Source organism: Neovison vison, chromosome 2 (genome assembly GCF_020171115.1).
Source record: "Neovison vison isolate M4711 chromosome 2, ASM_NN_V1, whole genome shotgun sequence".
Taxonomy (NCBI): domain Eukaryota; kingdom Metazoa; phylum Chordata; class Mammalia; order Carnivora; family Mustelidae; genus Neogale; species Neogale vison.
In genome coordinates, this window is record NC_058092.1 from 228,606,881 (window position 1) to 228,629,686 (window position 22,806).

A 22,806-nucleotide genomic window follows, 5' to 3' on the forward strand; every position below is an offset into this window, starting at 1 on the left:
TGCTCTCAGGGTCCTGGGATCAGATCCCCCACATCAGCCTCTCTGCTCAGCAGGGAGCCTGCTTCTCCCTCTCTCTGCCTACGTGTGATCTCTGTCAAATAAATAAATAAATAAAATCTTTTAAAAAAGAAGAAGAAGAAGATCTGGATTAGAGGAAGCAAGGGAAGCTGCAGAAGCCGAGGTTCTTTTCTTAGCCAAAGGGCTGAAGGTGAGTGGGGAGCGGGAAGTGGAGGCCCGTCAAGGGCGGGGCCTCCAGGGAGGAGGCGGGGTCTTGGAGGAGGGCGGGGCCAGATGGAGGGCGGGGCCGGGGTGGGCATTGCCCTGGAGCAGGGGCGGGCCTGCGAGCGGGTTGCTGGGAGCCCTGCGCTGCAGCAGCGGCGGTGGCGGTGGAAAATGGCTGCGGCTGAGCCGGCGGACACTCAGCTGATGCTCGGAGTTGGGCTGATCGGTGAGGACGAAGGCGCCCTGCCCCGCAGGCCCGCGCCCCAGTTCCGCCTCCGCCTCCGCCTCCGCCTGGGCCCGGGCGGTCTCTGCTCCCGCGGCCTCCGGCGCCACCTGCGGTGAGGAGGTCGCGGTCCCCCTCTCTGTTGGGCCTGGGCCGGGGGCTGCAGGGCCCGGCTTCCCCGGCGCGGGGACTCGGCCAGTGACCCTGGGCCAGTCTCGCGTGGGACCTGCCCTGGCCGGGCAGTGGGGCGGAGGGACACCGGGCTTCCTTCCGGACGCCCGGTGCTGCAAACGAGGCCGGACATCGAGGGTGACAGAGCTCCGGAGGCTGCCAGGGGGCCGCTGCACAGCCGGGGCGGGGGCTGGGCGGAAAGTCGGTGGAGGGCCGCGCAGCTGGGAGGCGGCCGGGCTGACCTCTGAGGGTGGGGGAGCCACGCGTGACTGTCTGCCCTGCACCCGGCTGGCCCCGATTGTATGGTTGAGCGGTTCGAGTCTCGGTGGCTAACTGTGACGGCCCGAGTGCTGAACATAGGCACGAATTACCTCCCGTTAAACTTCTACCACAGCCCCGGGGGTGTGTAGGTAATGTTTGATGGCCACGTTTTGGAGAAGCAGGTGGAGGCCCAGGGTGTCATTTGTGCCGGACGCATGCTAGGAAGTGGTGGAGCCGGGTTTGGGACCCTTGCAGATTAGACGGGGAGCCCAACTCGTGCTAGTGGAGGAATCCTGCATCATGAGATAAAGCTCATGCATGTAGCCGGAGTGTCCACAAAATCCCATATGGTGGGATCCCGGTCAGTTTTGAGGAAATAGTGGTTGAGGAAGTACGTTGGCATCGTTGGGTGTGCCTGAGCCGTGTGCAGTGTTTCAGGGTTGGGTGTTTCAGGGAACCATTCATCCCATAGGCGGCAGCGAGCACCGGGTCGCTTGAATGACTCGGTTCCTTGAGTGCCATTGTCTTTTGAAATAATATTCTATTGAGATTTTTACAAACCCCTAAACATTCTGTAACTCTAGTGTGGAAGAACATTTCTTGCGTTTAGCAAAACTGTGTCTTTTCAGTGTCTCAGGGGAGTGCATTTATCTGGGAATGGCTTCCTGTATTTATTTCTGATGTGATTTTCAAACTGCTTCAAAACAAAACCTAATTATTTCAGGCATCTTAGTCCTGCTTGAAGGTACTTCTGAATGAGGCTGGGTTAAATAAATTCTGATAACAGAATAAATAAATAAATTCTGTTATCAGAATTTAACAGCAAAGACGAAAATGACTTACAATCATTTTCAATTCAGCAGGTTTTGTATTTTTCATATGGACACGGATTTAAAAGGGATTTGCTTCAAAATAATGGGGGGGAGAACTCTCTTTCCTCCTTATGAGAGGAGGAGGAGCCAGGTGTGTCTGGTTGCTGGAGCTGAATGATGGAGATGGGGGAATTCATTTTTTAAAATTCTTTTCCCTATATGCTTGATATATTTCATAATAAAAGTTTTTTAAAAAATCTATAGAATAGATAAAAATCCATCCTTACTGCTATATGTGCAGTAACTGGTTTTCTAAAGTCTGACTGCGTTATTAAAGTGTTCGCTTTGATGATGAAACTGCATACATGATGGCATAACCACTATTATTACTACTTTAAATACAGAATTTGCACAAGCAGTATTATGATTTAAGAGAGATTTTGCCACTTTCTTCATCCCCAGTTTTGTCCTTAATAAACCCTTCTTATGTATTTATTAAAAATCCTTCTCACTAGATAAAAATGTAATGATGAGGGCGCCTGGGTGTCTTAGCTCTTAAGCATCTGCCTTCTGCTTGAATCATGATTGCAGGGTCCTGGGATCGAGCCCCTTGTCTGTTGGGCTCCTTCCTCAGCGGGACGCCTCCTTCTCCCTCTCTCACTCTCCCTGCTTGTGTTCCCTCTCTCACTGTGTCGCTCTCTGTCAGACATAGATTTGACAGACATAGATTTGTCAGACATAGATTATTATTTGACAGACATAGATTATTATAAGTAGGCAGAGAGGTAGGTAGAGAGAGAGGGGGAAGCAGTCTCCCCACGGAGCAGAGAGCCCGATTCGGGGCTTGATCCCAGGACCTAGAGATCATGACCTGAGCCGAAGGCAGAGGCTTAACCCACTGAGCCACCCAGGTGCCCCAGAAATAAATAAAATCTTAAAAAAAAATGTAATGATGAGTTTATGAAAATTTGTGAGGGAGGGGAAGGGTAAAGGGGAAGACCTCTACCAAAGCTGTAAGGCTAAATACTCATTCATGATTTATTATAAAAGCTTTTTACTCAGGCGGCCTAAAACTCAAGATCAGGAGAGCTAGATAATTTGACCAGTAGAGGTAGGTGGGAATTTGGGGTCACAAGTGCTCCAGGATGCTTCATGAAATGGAATGTTAAAACTAATTCCACTAAGTGCTTCTGAGTAACCAATCAATTCACTTCCTTGCTGCTGTTTGACATTCTCACAGTGACCATCTTTCCACCGTAGAAAAGGACACAAATGGAGAAGTTCTGTGGGTGTGGTGTTACCCTTCCACGACAGCAACTTTAAGGAATTTACTGCTGAGAAAATGCTGCCTTACAGATGAAAGCAAACTTCTCCATCCCTTTGTTTTTGGTCAGTATAGAAGAACATGGTTTTATATCACAACAGTCGAAGTTCCAGATTCTTCAGTTTTGATAAAGGTATGACTGCATAAAGGTCAAATGACCAAAAATATTTAAAGCGATGTCACATTCCGGTAACTCTTAGCTTTAGTCATCATTGTTCACAATACACTTTTGAAAAAAATACTAAATACGATTTTCACTGGGAATGTTCCGTTTCAGGTTTCACTCTCATTTATTCTGTAAACATTTGTCAGTGTGTAAAATATGACTGACCCTGTGGTTGGAATAGTGAAGCCTTTTCCAGGTTATACTCTGTTGGAGTTAGAAATGTAGAAGTACTTTCAAAGTCATGACTGTGATTAATAAAAGTGGAAAGAAACACTTTTCTATAATTAAAAACTTTTAAAAGGTAAAATCCTTGGCATAATGAAGAAAACTTTTTTCATTTGTTTGTGGATGGTAAGGATATTATTAAGAATGGAAAGGAGAAGTAAGGAAACTCATGTATTCAGTAGGCTTTTTGTGTATGTCATTTGATATGAACAGTATCAATGTGACATGTTGGAAACCAGTATGTAGTCATTGTGGGCCACGATGATCCTAATCCCAAGCACCCAGCATGTTTTTTTTAAAGAAAAGAAATACTAGAAAGTGGCTAAGCTCCTTGCATGTTCCTGGGTAGGGACTTCTTTTACCTTCTAGGGCTACTTTTATAGCAAATAACCAGATTCTAAGAAGCATGTCTAAAATACCCATTTATTTTTTATTTTTTATTTTTTAAAGATTTTATTTATTTATTTGACAGAGAGAGATGAGAGGCAGGCAGGCAGAGAGAGGAGGAAGCAGGCTCCCTGCTGAGCAGAGAGCCCGATGTGGGCCTCGATCCCAGGACCCTGAGATCATGACCTGAGCCGAAGGCAGCGGCTTAACCCACTGAGCCACCCAGGTGCCCCAAAATACCCATTTAAATTTAAGGAATTACTTGTAAAATAACAGGAAGGCAGCTATTTAAAACTGCTAAAGGTTTGGGGCCCCTGAGTGGCTCAGTCGGTTAAGTGTTTGACTCTTGATTTTGGCTCAGGTCAAGATCTCAGGGTTCTGAGATTGAACCCCAGGGTGGCTTCTCTCCCTCTCCCTCTGCTGTTCCCCCCCCCCAACATGTGCACACTCTCTCTCAAAATAAATCAAATCTTAAAAAAAAAAAAAAAATGCTAGAGGTTTAAGCCAAAACAGATTCATAATTAGAAAATGTAAATTTGCAAAAAAGATAATTTTCAGTGTGTTACAGAAGCTTTGGTTTATGTTCATTAAGTTCTTGCTGAGAGGTCTTAATGTATCCTCAAGTAGATTTATCTGTGTTTTGCCTGTAGTCTGCCAAACAATAGCAACATTGATCTCAAATCTGTTTTTCAGTTTGAAGAACAGCAAGATTTAGAGATAGTTCTTACACTTTAAAATATGATTTCTAAAAATGATGTTATTCATAATAATTTTCTTAAATTCATAAATTTCTTAAATGTTTTACTTTTTTTTAAATAAAGATTTTATTTATTTGTCAGAGAGAGTGCAAGTAACAAGTAGGCAGAGTGGTAGGCAGATGAGAGGGAAAAGCAGGCTCTCCTCTGAGCAGGGAGCCCAATGTGGGGCTCGATCCCAGGACCCTGGGATCATGACCTAAGCTGAAGGCAGCCACTTAACTGACTGAGCCACCCAGGTGCCCTTTAAATGCTTTACTTTTTATAATGTTCTTATTTTTGTCTCATTAGTAGAAATAATAGGTATACGATTACCAGAAATTTATATAGATAAATGAAGCTTCTTTTAACAGTGCTTTAGACTATATAACATTCTACAGAGAATTGACTATTTCAGGAACTGTGTGATTGTTTTTTGTTGTTGTTTTTAAAGATTTTGTTTATTTATTTGACAGATCACAAGTAGGCAGAGAGGCAGGCAGAGAGAGGGGGGAAGCAGGCTCCCTGCTGAGCGGAGAGCCTGATTGGGGGGCTTAATCCAAGGACCCCGAGATCACGACCCAAGCCGAAGGCAGAGCCTTAATGCACTGAGCTACCAAGGTGCCCCTGTGTTTTTTGTTTTTTGGTTTTTTTTTAAAGATTTTATTTGAGAGAGAGAGAGAGAGAGAGATCATGAGAAGGGGGAGGGGCAGAAGGAGGTAGAAAAACAGGCTCCCGCTGAGCAAAAGCCTGATGTGGGGCTCTATCCCAGGACCCTGGGGTATGACCTGAGCCAAAGGCAAATGCTTAATCAACTAAGCCACTAATGTGCCCCAAGGAACTGTGTGATTTTTACTGTATGTATTTTTGTTTTCTGTTCTCCTATTTCATTAATTAATAGTTGATAAATTGGTCGGTCTAATGGCATTTCTAATTCTGCTTTGATGAGGTTAGGGAAATTTAAATGAAAACTCACATTTTTGATACTTAAAATATATTTGTATTTTAAAAAAAATTTTAACTCAAATTATTACATTCTTATCTAGGAAATTAACTATTTATGTATATATAAGTGTATGCCTTTTATATGCATGTGTATGTGAACATAAAAGTATAAAGAAGCAAGTGAAAACTTGGTTACATTTTGATCTTTTCCTGTTAATGCCTATCTGTCTTGTACAGAGGTTTGCTAGAATATAGTAATAAAAATTAAATCTGCGAAAGTGTCTTTAAAAAGTATACTTTTTTGTTTCTTTTGGACAGGTGACTCATTTTTCTATTGTTCTGACCGCCAAAGATTTTAACCCAGAGAAATATGCCGCCTTCACTAGGATATTGTGTAGGTCTGTATGAAAACTGTATTGAATGCTATCACACAAAAATGAAGATCTTACTCAATAGTTACATAACAGATTTCTACACCAACAAAGCAAATTTCAGCCCTCTGCCTCCCCAACTTAATCTTTACTTGCCCTCCAGAAACTGTTTTGTAAAGAGGAACTTTCTCTTCTGCTTTGATGACACTGCTCCTCTTATTTGGGAAAATGGTAGAAGGGAGGAGAAAAAGCAATTTACAAACAGTTCCTGGGGAATTTGAGTCACTTGCTGCTTTTGTTCTGCTGCTTCTAACTTCCAGTTTAGAACTTTCCTTAGCAGATGGATAAGTTAAATGCTGGTGAAGCAATAAGCTGGTTCATAAATGTAAAAGTCTGTGTGGGGGAGTCATTTTGGAGAAAATTAATGGGCATTTTGAATTATGCTAAAGCCCTGGAAAGTATTTCTCAGCTGGAATGCTGAGAAACTGAGACTCTAAGGAATTGGTTAATTGTGATTCGGGTAAACTTTAGTTTCATCCTGGATGTTGAAAAAAATTACATAAGATATACCAATCTGCTTTCTTGCCTTGGTAAGTATATGCAGAAGAGTTAATGAAATCTTTCTTATTTGTCAGGGACATTGGTTTTTCCCTAACTAGGGCTTTGACACATTTTGTTTGTTTTTTTAATATTGTTGTCACAAGATAGACTTCGTAATTCTGTTATGTGTAACAACCTCACCCCTCAGGCTTATGCCCAATAAGTAGTTTTGGGGTGGGCGACAAAAAAAGTTTGTTTTTGTTTTTCTCACTATAAGCCTGATAAATGTACTTGGTTTTTTTTTGCCATTTTTTGTGTATGCACATTCATATATATATCTATCTGTAGCAGAAGTCTACTTTCTCATTACTTAAGGGTTTCAGGTTGGTTATATTCTGACAAAATGAAGTTTCACCGGTTTTGCAGCCAGCCATGATAAAAGAGGCTTCTTGCTCTCTGAAGATAAGTTGCAGGTAAATAGTTCACCGTGGGGTGTAAACAGTTGTCTGCTACTATGGTACTGACACCAAAGGAGATTGTTATCTCCTAGACACCATCTAGAAGCCATGAGCTAAAAACTCTGCAAAGTTGTTTTTGAACAAATATTGGACTCTCATTTCATTGGATTGGGTCCAGGTTAGGTTACCCATTGAATTCACTGGGAAATATTCGGGAGCCCAGAATGTAAGGTTGCTTTAGAGCCCACTTCCTGCCCGAGAGGAAGCCCAAAGGGTTCTTTGGCTTCTCTAGTGCCATGGCATTGTTGCATTCTGGACTCTTTTCCTGTCACGGTTTAGGAGAAATGAGGACTCAAAGCTATTGGCAGCCACCTTCTCTGCCCCTACCCCTTACTGCACTTGCTCTCACTTGTGTATATACCCACACACTCCTGCACGCACACGTGCTCTCTCACACACACGTATACATGCATGCACACTTACTCTCCTCACTGCTGTGTCTGTGTGCACAGGCACACAGCACTTTTCAGTGATGTTGAGGTTACCATGGAGGGGCTCCCTTCCATCTCGGGGGAGAGGAACAGGCAGGCATGCCTTCTGCATGCTGCTTATGGTTGCCATGGGAAGGGGTTCCTTCCCTATGTGGGGTCCGGGTCATTTGCCATGACCGCCTTCATCTTTTTGTGCCTCCAGCTAGTGGCGGGGGCAGAGAAGCCGGGTTGCCTACACACGTAGAGTCAGTTGTCCATGCATGAGACAGCCTGTGGCTATGGCCGTCCCATCGGTGTAAGTTCCCCCTAAGTTGGACTTTGTTTTTTTCTGTGGAACGACTTGGGGGAATTGCTCCCTCTGTTCAGTATTTCGTGGCCCGGGGTTGTCATGGAAAAAGTAGTTTTACCGTACTACCCTTCCTCTGTTTCCCTTCTTCATTACCGTATATCGTATCTATCTTACAGTTTCTTTTTTTTTTTAAAGATTTTATTTATTTGACAGAGAGATCACAAGTAGGCAGAGAGGCAGGCAGAGAGAGAGAGGGAAGCAGGCTCCCTGCTGAGCAGAGAGCCTGATGTGGGGCTTGATCCCAGGACCCTGAGATCATGACCTGAGCCGAAGGCAGAGGCTTAACCCACTGAGCCACCCAGGCGCCCCTTTATCTGTCTTACAGTTTTAATGGTGTGTTGTTTGTTTGGTGGTGGTAATGTAGGCACATAGTAAAAAAATACAAGCAATACAGAAAGGTATACAGTAAGTCCCTTCTTTCCCCTATCCCCAACCTCCAAACGGAGACATTTTCTCCATATAGAAATGTGTGTGTGAGTTCATGGGTTCAGTTATTTTATATATATGTTAGCTTACATAGTCATTGTTCTCTACCTTCTTTCTTTCTCAATTTGTGCATTAAAATTTAAAAAATGATGATCGACAAAATTTGGTTAGTAGTTAAAACACTTACTTTTCTTCACTTAATGTACAATAAATATCACTTTCAGTTTGATGTGTTTTAAACCATGATTTTATTTTCTTTCCAGTTTTCTATCCCTTTAGCTACTAAAAGACCCAAGTAGGCTGAGGCTGCTTCTCAAGCGCAGTGTAGATTTTAGTTATTCACTGGGAGAGATTTTAGGGGAAGGGACTGATTTCACAAATGAGCTATAAATGTAGCCAGTTTCCTGTCAGCACTTTCTGGAACTTGATGATGAATAGATCTAGAGTGCATTTATCACCAGAAACTTAAAGGAGTTTGGTTTCTTAATTATCTAAATATAGCTACCTCTGGGAACTCTGATAATAAATATAGGTTCTATAATTAGTGCTTTCTCTGTGAACAACGCAAAACTCCTTCCTTGTCAAAGGAAGTCCCAGTGATAAGATAGAGTTGTTCTGACTAGAAACACCACTTGTGAAACGTAAGACATACAGAGAGATAAGTATACCATATTTTTAAGAATAATGGGGCCTCAACAAGTCCATAGGTCATTCTCTTGCCTGAGTGGACCATAACAGGCTTCCCCAGATACAAACAGAAAGCCACCTTCCAGGAATTGTTGAAGGTCTCTTGAGTGGTTATTTTTTGGATACATTTTCAAATTAAATTTTAGAAGTAGTCTAGGAATACAGATTCAGGCATTCAGAACTATATTGGCAAGGTGACTCAGATTTTGTAACAAGGACCCTCACGTGGCCTGGGGTTGCACTGCTCTATGTGGTTCATGCTGAAGAAGAGCATGGTTGCTCTTTGTCTTTTCTTACAGAATGTACCTGAAACATGGGAGCCCAGTTAAAATGATGGAGAGTTACATTGCAGTTCTCACAAAGGGGATATGCCAGAGTGAAGAAAATGGCTCTTTCCTTAGCAAGGATTTTGATGCCCGAAAGGCTTATCTTGCAGGCTCCATCAAAGGTAAGAAACAAAAAACAAACAAACAAACAAAAAAACAACCAACCAACCAAAAAACCTTAAATTTACTTAGGACACAAGTCTGCAAGGAAGTATTATTGCTCTCTCTAACCGATGAGAAAATTGAGGCTCCAAAAGGCTACCAAAAAGCTGAAAAACAAAAGCACAGAACAAAACCCCATCCTAGATCGTTCCATCCCAACAACAATAATCTCCCCAAGCCCAGGGCAATCCCCATTAGGCTCTGAGAATCCATTTTCCTATATGCTTTCATCTGTGTGATTTTTATTTGCTAAACAGGTGGGTAGTTCAACTTCTACATTGCCTTATTTGATTAGAATGCTGTCGTGGGAAGGCAGATTTTTGTGGTGGTCCTTTCCGTAGGATTCTGACAGTACAGAACTGTTCTTTCATGGGAAAGCGGCGTCTCACAGCTTGAGTCACCACTGACTTCCATAGTGTTCCTGTCCTTACATTTTAGCAGTTACTACTTCCATGTGGAGAGCTCCAGCCCCTGGCCCAGAGTTCCTCTTCGAACTCCCGGCCTTTCTCTCCTACTGGAGCATCCAAAATGGCAGTATGGGGCTGAGCACAGACTTCAAGCTTCTTAGAAAGGGAGGAGAGGGGAGCTCTGAGGCTCCCACTAGCTCTCATTCTTGCCCTCCCATAGCACTGTCTTTGCTCTTGATCCTCCTGTTCCAGACTGTTTCAAAGCGGGACTCCCCGTTGGAGTCTTAGGTTTGTCCAGCTCTCTCAAGAGGATCTAAGTCATGACGTGTGTGTGTCAAGGGCGGAGGGCAAAGGGTGCACTTTTTTTTTTTTTTTTTAACTTAAGGATTTTTCATGATGGAAAGATGCTGGTTCCTTTAAATATCATTTACTCTGCTTTCTTGTGACTCTGGCTTCTCCTGTGCAGCCAGCCCAGAATCTCTTGGGGGCAGGTTTAGGCTACTATAGCGTTCATCCTAGGGAGCAGGTAGGGATTTCTATGCCCATCAAGGGTATAAGGTGCTTCTTTGTTCTCTGTATTGAGAATATTTTTGTATTCTGTATATAGAAAAGAATCTCAGTGTTTATTGGAAAGAATCCTTTCCAGTTTTATTTCCTTACATATTATTTAACGCACTGACATTTTAATTTCTTGTCTTTTAAGACATTGTATCTCAGTTTGGAATGGAAACTGTTATCTTACATACAGCGCTGATGCTAAAGAAAAGAATTGTCGTCTATCACCCCAAAATAGAAGCTGTCCAGGAGTTCACCAGGTATCGTCTCTGGTCATTAAAAAGGGGAGGCTTTGTTGGCAGCCAATTTGGGGTAGTCTGCGTTCCTATGCGCTCTGTTCTGTTGCACATTTGGAATAAATAGAACGCGTTAGGCTATGAGTGAAATGCCATTTTGGTCTAATGTTTCAGGTGAGATTTAGTTGTTGAAGGTCACTGAATTTAGGCAGATTCTTCCTTAAGTTTAGAAACTTGAATACTTTAGAACGGGGAGTTTGAACTGTTCCTTGCCAGACAGTAAATATTTTAGGCTTGTAGGCCATAGGGTGTCTGTCCCAACCCCAAAATGCCAGAGCCAGTGCATATGTAAATGAATGAGCGCACCTGTGTTCTACACTTTATGTGTGAATACCGGCAGCCAATCCATGAGCACAGGTTCCTGACCCCTATTTTTTTTTTTTAAAAGATTTTATTTATTTGTTTGATAGAGACATAGCGAGAGAGGGAACACAAGCAGGGGGAGTAGAAGAGGGAGAATCAAGCATCCTGCCCTGCAGGAAGCCCAGTGCGGGGCTCCATCCCGGGACCCTGGGATCATGACCTGAGCCGAAGGCAGACGCTTAATGACTGAGCGACCACTCTTTTTTTTTTTTTTTTAAAGATTTTTATTTATCTGACACAGAGAGATCACAAGTAGGCAAAGAGGCAGGCAGAGAGAGAGGAAGGGAAACAGGCTCCCTGCTGAGCAGGGAGCCCGATGCGGGACTCGATCCCAGGACCCTGAGATCATGACCCGAGCTGAAGGCAGCGGCTTAACCCACTGAGCCACCCAGGCGCCCCACGACCACTCTTAAGTAATCCATTTTTTCACTTTTATCACAGACTCTTCTTTTTTTTTTTTTTTTTTGAGATTTTATTTATTTATTAGAGAGGGAGAGAGCGCACACACGGGGGAGAAGGGGAGGAAGAGGAGCAAGCAGACTCCACACTGAGCGTGGGGCCTGACGTGCGGCTCCGTCTCAAGACCCTGAGATCATGACCTGAGACAAATTAAGAGTTCGGTACTGGGGCGCCTGGGTGGCTCAGTGGGTTAAGCCTCTGCCTTCGGCTCAAGTCATGATCCCAGGGTCCTGGGATTGAGCCCCGCATCGGGCTCTCTGCTCAGCGGGGAGCCTGCTTCCTCCTCTCTCTCTCTGCCTGCCTCTCTGCCTACTTGTGATCTCTCTCTGTCAAATAAATAAATAAATAAAATCTTTAAAAAAAAAAAAAAGAGTTCGGTACTTACTGCCCCCCTTTCTTATTTTTATAACAAAGATTTTTAAAAAGTTTCTTTCTTTACCAAATCTAACTTATTCATAGATTCTTTTTTAAAAGCAGGAGGACCTAGCTTTTGCTCTTACTGTAGGCCAGGTGTCGTGTAAGTCACCTTATATTATTAAATTTACTTACGACACAAGTCTGCAAGGAAGTATTATTGCCCTCTCTAACGGATGAGAAAATTGAGGCTCCAAAAGGCTACCAGTTAGAAAATGGGAAAAAGAAGGCTTAGTAGTCAGAAGGACCTGTCCTGGGAGGGCACCCTCCTAGCTCTGTGACCAGGTACGGGATACTTAAGTTTTCTAAGCCTCTGTTTCTTTATCTGAAAAATGAAGATAACAGTGCCCACTTGGTCAGCTTATTGTCAGGATTGGAGATACTCTCTGGAAAGTACTTGGCATGCACCTTGCCCGTTGTGTGCACGTCGGGAATGATTGCTTGGACTGCGACTGGCTCAGATCTTACGTGAGAGGGCCGGAACTTTCACTCTGCTCTGATCCCCGAAGCCTCTGTTTTGTCACCCAATTACCCTTTTCCTCTACATTTATGCTCTGAAACTGGGATGTCCACAGCATCTGAAATACATGGCTGGGCACCAGCGGGTTCACCAAATCACTATTAAGTTCAGCACCTCCTCCTGCAGGAGCTGTATTATTGGAAGTTTTTTAAGAAATTTGTCTTGTATAGAAACAAACACAAAGTAGTTTGCAAGTTTGGTAGGGATTTTTTTTTTTTTTAATTTGATTTATTCATTTGAGAGAGAGAGCCCAGGCAGTGGGAGAGGCAGAGAGGGAGTAAGAAGCGGACTCCCTGTGGAGCTAGATCCCAGGACCAGGAGGAGATGGTGACCTGAGCCAAAGGCAGACACTTAACCCATCTGAGCTACCCAGGAGCCCCTGATCGGAATTTTATTTATTTATTTATTTTTATTTTATTTCTTTTTAATTTATTTATTTGATAGAAAAAGAGACAGCGAGAGAGGGAACACAAGCAGGGGGAGTGGGAAAGGGAGAAGCAGGCTTCCTGCCAAGCAGGGAGCTCGATGCTGGGCTCAATCCCAGGATCCTGGGATCATGATCTGAGCTGAAGGCAGAAGCTTAAAACTGAACCACCGAAACACCCCGCATTGGAGTTTTAAATGTGAAATGAGAATTACAAAAATTTTTGTTGCTCGTGGGGCTCTGCTTTGGATCCTACCTTTAGACTCCCGCCCATGGCCGGTGGCCATTTGCAGAGTAGGGGTTGGGAGGGAAGCTTCCGCAGCGCTGCTCCATGCCCCCCACAGAGATCGTTTGAAACTTCACCTTGAGCTTTCTGCAGCTCATCTGACCCAAAAGAGGCAGAGTTTAAAACATTGCATGACTTTAACTTGAAGCCTGGAAGCCTGGAGGCATCAGCACGTTTAGCATTCCTTCTCTGCTCTGCCTCTGGTAGCCAGTTTCCTTCTGGGGAGGAGGAGGGGGGAGAGTGGGCTGAGTCACGCCAGTGCCAGCAACCATTTGAGCTCTTGCCTTATTCCCCAGGACTCTGCCTGCCCTGGTGTGGCATCGACAGGACTGGACCATACTTCATTCCTATGTGCACCTCCACGCGGAGGAGCTGGAGGCCCTGCAGATGTGCCCAGGTAGACACAGCATTTCAGTGAAATTCAACCTGACGATAGCCAGGGCTGTTGTTGGTTTGAGGGAGTATTTTTGCATTCTTAAAGGGAATAACGATGATTTATTATTTCTTTGGTAAATGCAACCAGTCCTTTTCCTTTAAAAAATTTATTTGTAAGTTTTTAAAATATTGCAGTAAAATATTGCACATAAAATTTACCATCATAGTCATCTTTAAGGATATAATTCAGAGTCACTAAGTACATTCACTTTGCACAACCATCACCAAATACGATTTATTTTTAATTTATGCAATTCTCATTTTAAAAATTTCCCTATCAGTGATTTATTTGATTTAGACTTTATTTTGTGCCTTTCCATATTTTTTTCTCAAAGGAAAAATAAAATTATTTTTAAGTGATGTAGTTACTCTTGTATAAAAATTTTCAGTGGTAAGATTCTGAGAACAACTTAATAACAGTATTATTTATATCTGTAGTTGTGGTGATGTAGTCTTTTGTTTTTGTTTCTTTAAATTTAAGGATATCATGCCCTTTCTACTTCTGTGGTCTTAAAAGATCCTTTCATGAAGTGATAATGATGATGATAGATAGTAGGGGCTTTTGTTTTTGCTTTTTCAATTATGAAAAATTTCTCACATATAAACTGATGTGCAATATTTGTGCAAGTTATAAAAGAATAGAAAGAATACTCACAGCCTCACCAGAGATGAAAAAGTAGAATACTATTTGTACTTTGAAGCATCTCATGTGCCTTCCATCTCATTCCTCACTCCCTTTCTCTAGCCGCATACACGGAAACACAGAGCTCTAAATAATATATTGTTTAGTTTTACTAAACTAACTTTATATATGTGGGTTCATGATGAATGAATTCTTCTGTGTCCTGTGCTTTGGTTTTTGTTTTATTTTTGCTTAACAATATTTTTGTAGGATTTATGTTTTTTTTTTTCTTTTTTTTGGAGATTTTATTTATTTATTTGAAAGAGAGTTAGAGAGGGAACACAAGCATGGGGAGTGGACAAGGGAGAAGCAGGCTTCCCGCAGAGCAGGGAGCCTGATGTGGGGCTTGATCCCAGGACCCTGGAATCCTGACCTGAGCCAAAGGCAGATGCTTAACTGCTGAGTCACCCGGGTGTCCCAGGATTTATGTGTTTTCATGTGAATATTTGTAGTTTCACTCATTTTCACTGTTATATAGAATCCCATTAAGTGATATGCCAAAGTTTATTCACTCAGACTTTTCTCATTATTCTTATTTATTTATTTATGAGATTTATTTATCTATTTCAGAGAGAGAGAGAGAGCACGCAAGTGGGAGGGTGGAGAGGGGCAGAGGGAGAGAATGTCAAGCAGACTCCCCACTGAGTGCGGAGCCCACTCAGGCTCAGTCCCAGGACTCTGAGGTAACGATCTGAGCTGAAATCAAGAGTCATTCACTCAACGGTCTGAGCCACCCAGGCACCCCTCTCATTACTCACTTTTAAACAGTGCTGCTGGGGTGCCTGGGTGGCTCAGTGGGTTAAGCATCTGCCTTCAGCTCAGGTCACGATATCAGGGTCCTGGGATCGAGCCTGGCATCGGGCTCTCTGCTCAGCAGGAAGCCTGCTTCCTCCTCTCTCTGCCTGCCTCTCTGCCTACTTGTGATCTCTGTCAAATAAATAAATAAAATCTTTAAAAAAACAAACAAACAAAACAGTGCTACTATAGGCATTTTTATTATGGGTCTCTTGGTGCGCATATGTAAGACTTTCTCTAGGTTTTACGGCGAGGAGTAAAATTTCCGGGTTATAAGGTGTGCAGGTCCTCAAGCTGCAGGGCGATGCCAAATGTTTTCCTCAGAAACTGTACCAGTTTACCCTCTACAGGGGAGAAGTCCCATTGTTTCATGTCCTCAACAACTCTTGGTTACTGTCAGACTTTAAAATGTTTGCCAACTTGGTGGCTGTACAGTGTTATTTTGTGTGCTTTTAATTTGTATTCTCTTGATTCCTAATGAGGTTTAACATATTTCTGTTTTTGCCATTTGTGTTTCCTCTTCTGCAAAGTAACTGTCTTTTACATATTTTTCCACTGGGTTGTTTTTCTTATGGATACATAGAAATTCTTTATATATTCAGGATATGAACCCATTGTTGGTTATATATGCTTCAAAAAAATCTCTGAGTTTGTGGGTTTTTTATTTATTCTCATATCTTATAATGAATAGAAAAATTTTTTAGACTTTTTATTAAGTATAATATGCTTCATGTACTTGTCACCCAACTTTAACATTTGTGAACATTTTACAATCTTGTTTTACCTTGTATCCCTCATGTTTTTCCCCCGCTGGTTTTTTTTCTTTCTTTCTTTCTTTTTTAAGATTTTATTTATTTATTTGACAGACAGAGCTCACAAATAGGCAAAGAGGCAGACGGTGGGGTTGGGAAGCAGGCTCCCTGCTGAGCAGAGAACCCAACTCAGGGCTCGATCCCAGGACCCTGGGACCATGACTCGAGCCGAAGGCAGAGGCCTTAACCCACTGAGCCACCAAGGCGCCGCTCCCCCTGGTTTTGTTGTTAATTGATGTATAGTTGACATCCGCTATTAATTTCAGGTATACAAAGTTGTGATTTGACAGTTACATCCATTATGAAACATTCACCATAATAAATTACTCACCATTTTTCACCCCATTAAGGTATTACAGTATTATTGACTGTATTCCCTATGCTGTACTTTTCATCCCTGAGACTGACTTATTTTGTAACAGAAATTGATCCCTCTTCATCTCCCTCACCCATTTTGCCCATCCCCTTACTTTGGAAATCCTAACTTTAATGTGTTGGAATTTATTAAACTTTTCTTTTATGATTTTAGTTTTGATATTTTGTTTAAGAAAATCTTTATACCAAGGGTAGAAGCAAATTTTGTAAAAATTTAAGGAGTGTTTTTCTTCCCAATTTAAGTCTTTAATGTACTACCTAGAACTACTTTTTTTTTAATAGTGAGTTTGGAATTTTTTTCCCAGCTGGAACGCCACTTGGCTCAGGACTACTTAGTGAATAGGGTTCTCTTTTCTCCAGTAATCAGTGTCATTTCTGTCATATGTCACAGTTTCTCAAGTGAGTGAGTCTGTGTTTGCCTGGCCTGCAGTTAAATTTTTGTTTTTGTCACTGTTTTTTTGTTGTTGTTGTTGTTTTTTAATGTTTTCTCTTGGTAAAGCAAAACCTTAGCATTGATAAATTGGTCCTCAAAAAAATTTTTTTTTTGTTTTTAATTGTTCTGCTATGTGAAATCTGAAAAGTCTGGTAGCTCTTCTTTTAGCCTCAGTTCCACAGGTCTGCTCATTCTTTTTTTTTAAGATTTTATTTATTTATTTATTCAACAGAGAGAGAGATCGATCACAAGTAGGCAGAGAGGCAGGCAGAGAGAGAGAGAGGAGGAAGCAGGCTCCCCGCTGAGCAGAGAGCCCGATGCGGGGCTCGATCCCAGGACCCTGAGATCACGACCTGAGCTGAAGGCAGAGGCTTAACCCACTGAGCCACCCAGGTGCCCCACAATAGTGAAGTCTTAAGAAAATGCCACAGGCTGTTGACGTACCCTGAATAAAGCCGTGAAGAAAAGCACCTTTTGAGCTTTTAGATTCGGTTCTCTCCTCATATGTTCACAGCGGGACTTGTTCCTACTCCGGTAATGTCAGTCCTCTTCACAATGCAGGTTACATCGCTGGGTTTGTGGACTTGGAGGTGAGCAGTAGATCAGACCTCTATGACGTGTTCGTGAACCTGGCGGATAGCGAGATCACCATCGCTCCGCTTGCGAAAGGTCAGTTCTCTCTCCTGCTCTGTTGTTGATACAAAATGTCAGCCAAGCACTTGTACTCTTTAAAATTAATTCATTTCTAAACATTTTTGATTGCAGTGTAATTGACAGCGTGTCGGGTTAGTTTCAGGTGTGCCGGGGAGCGATCCAGTGGTTCCGCACCTTACGGTGCGTGCTGGGATGAGTGTGCTCTCAACCCCTTCGCCTGTTTCACCCATTCCCCCGGGCCTGCCTTAACCAGTTCTGTTTTTTCAGACTGATCCTCTAAAACTGGTATTTGAGGGCCTGCGTAGCCTGCTGTACTGAAACTGGAGGGATTTTTCTGTGTCTAGAACACAGCGTTTGTTCTTACAGGCCTCGCCATGGTACTGATACCTTCGGGGTGCTTAGGCCATGCAATCCATGTCATTAATAAGATAGTCTCCTTATCTCGTTCCTCCACATCTCTGTTTAAACAAGCTGTATTAATTCTCTGCTGCGTAACAGATCACTTCTAAACTTAGTGATTTAAAACAGCAAATACTTATTATCTCAGTCTGAGGACCGACTTAGCTGAGAGGTGCTGGCTCAGGGTCTGTCTTGAGGATTCAGTCAAGCTACTGCCAGGGCTGCTGTCTTCCCGAGGCTCGACTTCTGAGTGAGCTCGTGTGGCTTTCGCAGGAGATCTCACCACGGGGGCCTCTCCGTAGAGCAGCTAGAGTTTCTCATGGCACCACAGTTGGCTTCCCCAGGAGCAAATGATCCGAGAGACAGAAAGACCACGGTGCGTTTTATGACTTGGTCTCAGAAGTCATACGCCAGTTCCTCTATATTCTGTTGGTTAGAAGGAAATCATGAAGTCCTGTGCACACTTAAGAGAGGGGAACCGGGTTCCACCCCTTGAAGGACAGAGTATCAAAAGAGGTGTAGAAATGTAGCAGCACACAAGGGCTGAGCGGGACTCCTGCGTTGGAAAATCTTTTTGAAGGGTGTGTCAGTAAGCCCAGGGGAATGAAGGTAAGAGCCATTTGTTAAACAGCTTAACAATAACCCACAACCTTCCGACCAACTGGTAAGAGCCATTTGTAAAGCTCCCGGGGCAGGGGCCGGGGCCACTGAAACTGGGAAAGCATTAGGACCCGGCGGGGGCGGGGGCGGCCCTCTCCCTGCTGCCTGCGGCTGCTCTGATTCTAGAAAACGAGCCCATCCCAGCCAGCATTACATGAATGGGGTTTGGTCCTTGGAGTGACAGAGAAGTTTTTATTTTGAACATGAAGTATAAGTCATGGTTATACCTCACCTTGTTGCACAGCGTCCCACTTGTGCTCAGTAATAAGATGGAAATGTGGGAGGTTATAGGTGGTTTTGAAAGTTCCCTCTGGGTGATCGTTGACCTTTTCAGGTGGATGGCATGGTTTTTATTATGTAAACTTTTAAATAGTCACACATGTACTCATCTCACCAGAGGCTATGACAATGGGCAAACTGCACAAAGACATTGGCCAGCTCATTGTTCAGTCTGCAGAAGATCCTGAGAAATCAGACAGCCAAGTTATACAGGTAAGTCCTCAGTGCTCCGACACTGAAAGTCCCAAAGCCGTGTCGCTGCACAGGGGGCGGCGGGGCTGCATGGAATGCACGGGACTCTGAGCGGCCAGGGGGCAGATGCTCAGATGAGGGTCTGCAGGATGGCCCTGGTGAGGATGAGCGGGTGAGGGGCGCCATGGCCAAAGAGTTAGCGGGCTCTGGGGACACATGTTCACAGGGGACCGGTGCTGAAGGCCAGCATTCCTAGTGGGAAGTATAACTTCCCAGTGGTCTGGAATGCTTTTGTGGGCCAGCCAGTGCATTCCGTGCCCCCAGCAGAATTTTCATGGAGGAACACGTTGCAAAGAGAAGGTTGCTGTGCAAATTGGTCAGAAAGCGAGCAGGGGAATATAGAGAACCACTTGTTTGTTTGTTTGTTTTGCTCCTCTGTTTCATGAGCTTACTATTACCCCAAATAAAAGCCCAAACTCCTTATTAACATAGTCCTTAAGATTCTTCACAGCAGCACCTCTTTGCATATGCCCCATGCTTTTCTTGACCATAACTCCCTTCTTAGAGCATCTTTATCTAGCTTTGATGTATTGTGTTCAGAACATCAGGAAGCATATAATCAGATCCCTGCCAAAGTGAGCAGACTCTGGGATCGCACCCTGCAGGGCTGGCCGGCCGCCAGCGGGGGCTACCTGCCTGCGGGCTCTACTTGTCAAGCTGACCATGGTGTTTGTGTGGACCCGCCCCTTCCCCTTGCCAGGTTGGGATAGTCAGAGAGTGTCTTTAAGTCTCTCCATGTGGTGATGGAGCCCCTCCTCCGCACCACAGTCCGCTCCTGGCTTCTCCCCTGGGATATACTCTAGCCTGGCCTCTCCCAAATCCTGGCTCATCTGGCCCCTGTGTCATCCTGTGGGGGCCAGAGGCCTGGAAGGATTTTCTCCCACTGTCTGCACCTGTGCCACCTCCGGGGGCTCCCCCGATAAGCAGGCCCTACTCACCTGGTTGGACCTGCCTCTTTCCCCCGTTTATTCATTCATTTACCCTGAAGATATGAATTGAACACTGACTCTTTTGTCAGTGTTTGGGCATCAGGCAAGGGGGATACTGTGGGGAGCAAAGTCTCCTGCCTTTGTGGCCTGTATTTATTGGAGTAGATGAATAGAAAATTCTGTTAATGCCAGATCACTGCGAGCCATGATGAATGAATGCCGTGACAGAACAAGAGGTCAAGGTAGAGAATGTTAGAGAAGGGGTCAGACAGCTTTCTGAAGAGGCATTGACAAGAATCCAGCAGCACTTTGAGAAGAACCCAGCAGCAGCACTGTTCTTTCTGTTCAGTGCTGGTGGCCCATGCTGCTCTGGCCAGGAAGAGTGGGCAGGTCTTGTCCTAAGGACCTGAACACTGAGACTCTCCTCTCCTTCCATGGGGATCATCATTGCCCATCCATCCCTCTGTCAACATTTGGGTAAAAACTTTTTTTAATTTTTTTTTTAAGATTTATTTATTTGAAAGAGCGAGTGTGAGTGGGTGGAGGGAGGGGCAGGCTCCCTGCTTAGTGGGGAGCCTGATGCGGAGCTCGATCTCAAGACCTGTGAGATCATGACCTGAGTCAGAACCAAGAGTCAGGTGCTTAACCAACTGAGCCACCCAGGCGCCCCCAAAACATTGACTCTTTACAGTGTTGGTTAACTGTATAAATATGAGTTTTGAATTTGTGTGTTTTTTATGGGCTCAAAGTGATACAGAGGTGACTCGGTATAATGTACGAGAAAAGTGCCTGGCATATTGTAGGGGTTTGAAAATATTTGAATGAATGAATGATGTTAACAAACCAAGAAAAAGACATGACTTAATGTGAGCTCTGGTGACTCCTCAGCCATACAAAGTGCTGTCAGTCAGTAAGGAGGAGCAAAGCCCACGTGACAGGTGCTGGGTCACTCACGCCAGGCAACAGAGGACTTCCAGAGGACGTGTGTCCTAAAAACAAGCGCAGGGTTCCTCAACAAGTTAAACACAGGATTACCATAGACCCAGCAGTTCTGTTGGATCTATGTGAGAAAGAATCAGAAATGGACTCAGATAAGTACTTGTACACCAGGTTCATAGCAGCACTATTCACAGTAGCCGGTAGTTAAAAAATAGCCCGAATGTCCATCCGTGGATGAATGGATAACAAACTCATGCATGGAGTGGAAGACTATTCAGCCTTAAAAAGGCATAAAGTTCTGGGGCGCCTGGGTGGCTCAGTGGGTTGAGCCGCTGCCTTCGGCTCAGGTCATGATCTCAGGGTCCTGGGATCGAGCCCCGCATCGGGCTCTCTGCTCAGCGGGGAGCCTGCTTCCTCCTCTCTCTCTCTGCCTGCCTCTCTGCCTACTTGTGCTCTCTCTCTGTCAAATAAATAAATAAAATCTTAAAAAAAAAGGCATGAAGTTCTAACCTGTGCTACAACATGGACGAATTTTGAAAACATGCTCAGTGAGAGAAGCCAGACACATGCTGTGTGATTTCACTTATAGGAGGTACCTAGAGTAAGCAAATTCTTCGAAGCAAAAAGTAGAATGGTGTTTACCAGGAGTTGGAGATGGGATGGGGAGTTACTGTGTAACAGGCACAAAATTTCAGTTTGGGAGGATGAAAAAGTCCTGGAAATGGATAGTAGTGATAAAACTCTATGAATGTACTTAAAGGCACTGAATCATCCACTTAAAAATGGCTAAAATGGCAAAAACAGGACACTGGTTTTCCTAAGTGGTTTTTAAGTTTGTTTCATTTTTCCTAACTTATAGTGTGATAAACTTAAAAATATCAGGAAGGATTCTCTTTGAATGCAACAATGATTCATATTTTCCTGTTCCATTGAAGGATATTTCCCTAAAAACGAGAGAAATTTTCACCAACCTGGAACCATTTTCAGAAGTTTCTGGTGATGGAGAAAAGCTGGTTCTCAATTTTGAGGCCCTAAAGCAAAGACGATTTCCACCAGCAACAGAAAACTTCCTTTACCATCTCGCAGCAGCGGAGCAGATGCTGAAAATCTGATTGTGATGACGTATCACGAATGAATGATCATTCGCACCACGATTATCCACTATGTAAAATACTGAAAATAACAAAATGTTATATTTTTAATGGTTTATTTGGAAGTATTGCGATTGACCTGAAAGAGTCCTGAAGCACGTATGAAAACCCTTCCGATTTTCTTCTGATTGATTTCCTGCCTGGGCTCAGTGTTGGACAAAGTGCCGTAACTACTTTGTATAACGTTAGCAACGGCGTGGCATCCTGGAGTAAGAGAGAAAAAGCTCTGCCAAGTTCTTGTGCAAATCACAGCAAACCCAAAAGCCTTCATTATGATAAGTTCCAGTTGTCTACTGCGTAGCCACCAACTAACAGTTTATTTTCAGAAAGCTGCCAAAATTTTGCTTCATATTCTTCTAGGAAGAACTTTTATTCCTCATGAGGAACTCTACTTTCTGAGCCAAACTAAGTTTTCTGCAGAACAGTCTAGGAGATCATTCAGAAAAGATCCTGCAGTTGCACTTTCTTATAAAAGAAGAGAATTTTTTTTCTTGGCCTTTGAACATTTTTGCCTATATTGTGAGGATTTTGCATAGATTTTATACTTGAGTAGACAACTTTAATAATCCATATTTATACTGTCGCAGAGGTAAGCATTTGGCAAACTGAAGCCACTAGTACTCTTTAATTAACCCTGTTGCTAGCAATGTTCTTTTAAAAAGATGCCAGTGATTATATGGTAGAGTAAAATAAGATGCCCATTTTGGGGACGCCTGGGTGGCGCAGTTGGTTGGACGACTGCCTTCGGCTCAGGGCGTGATCCTGGAGTCCCGGGATCGAGTCCCACATCAGGCTCCCAGCTCCATGGGGAGTCTGCTTCGCTCTCTGACCTTCTCCTCGCTCATGCTCTCTCTCACACTCTCTCTCTCTCAAATAAATAAATAAAATCTTTAAAAAAAAAAAAAATAAGATGCCCATTTTGGATGTAAAGGTCTGTATGAATGGAATAGCAACTTCCCATAATTGCCAAGGCCAGGACCAGAGAGTGTCTTCAGACTTCAGGAAAA

The 22,806-nt window shown here is 43.5% G+C and overlaps 1 protein-coding gene across 2 annotated transcripts; it reads left to right on the forward strand.

The window, feature by feature from the left end:
- Positions 1-360: 360 nt before the first annotated feature.
- On the forward strand, positions 361-22,537 carry DENND10 (DENN domain containing 10). 2 transcript variants are annotated; one of them, XM_044240616.1, is made up of 9 exons: positions 361-448; positions 2,950-3,146; positions 5,789-5,868; positions 9,092-9,240; positions 10,391-10,502; positions 13,301-13,401; positions 17,098-17,205; positions 18,647-18,741; positions 21,584-22,536. In XM_044240616.1, exons 1-9 carry the CDS (start codon positions 394-396, stop codon positions 21,758-21,760), a joined length of 1,074 nt encoding a protein of 357 aa, XP_044096551.1. In that variant the 5' UTR covers positions 361-393; the 3' UTR covers positions 21,761-22,536. The 2 variants fall into 2 exon arrangements, with proteins under 2 accessions (XP_044096551.1, XP_044096552.1); XM_044240617.1 differs by lacking the exons at positions 361-448; positions 5,789-5,868 and having other exon boundaries at positions 3,061-3,146; positions 21,584-22,537.
- Positions 22,538-22,806: the final 269 nt, after the last annotated feature.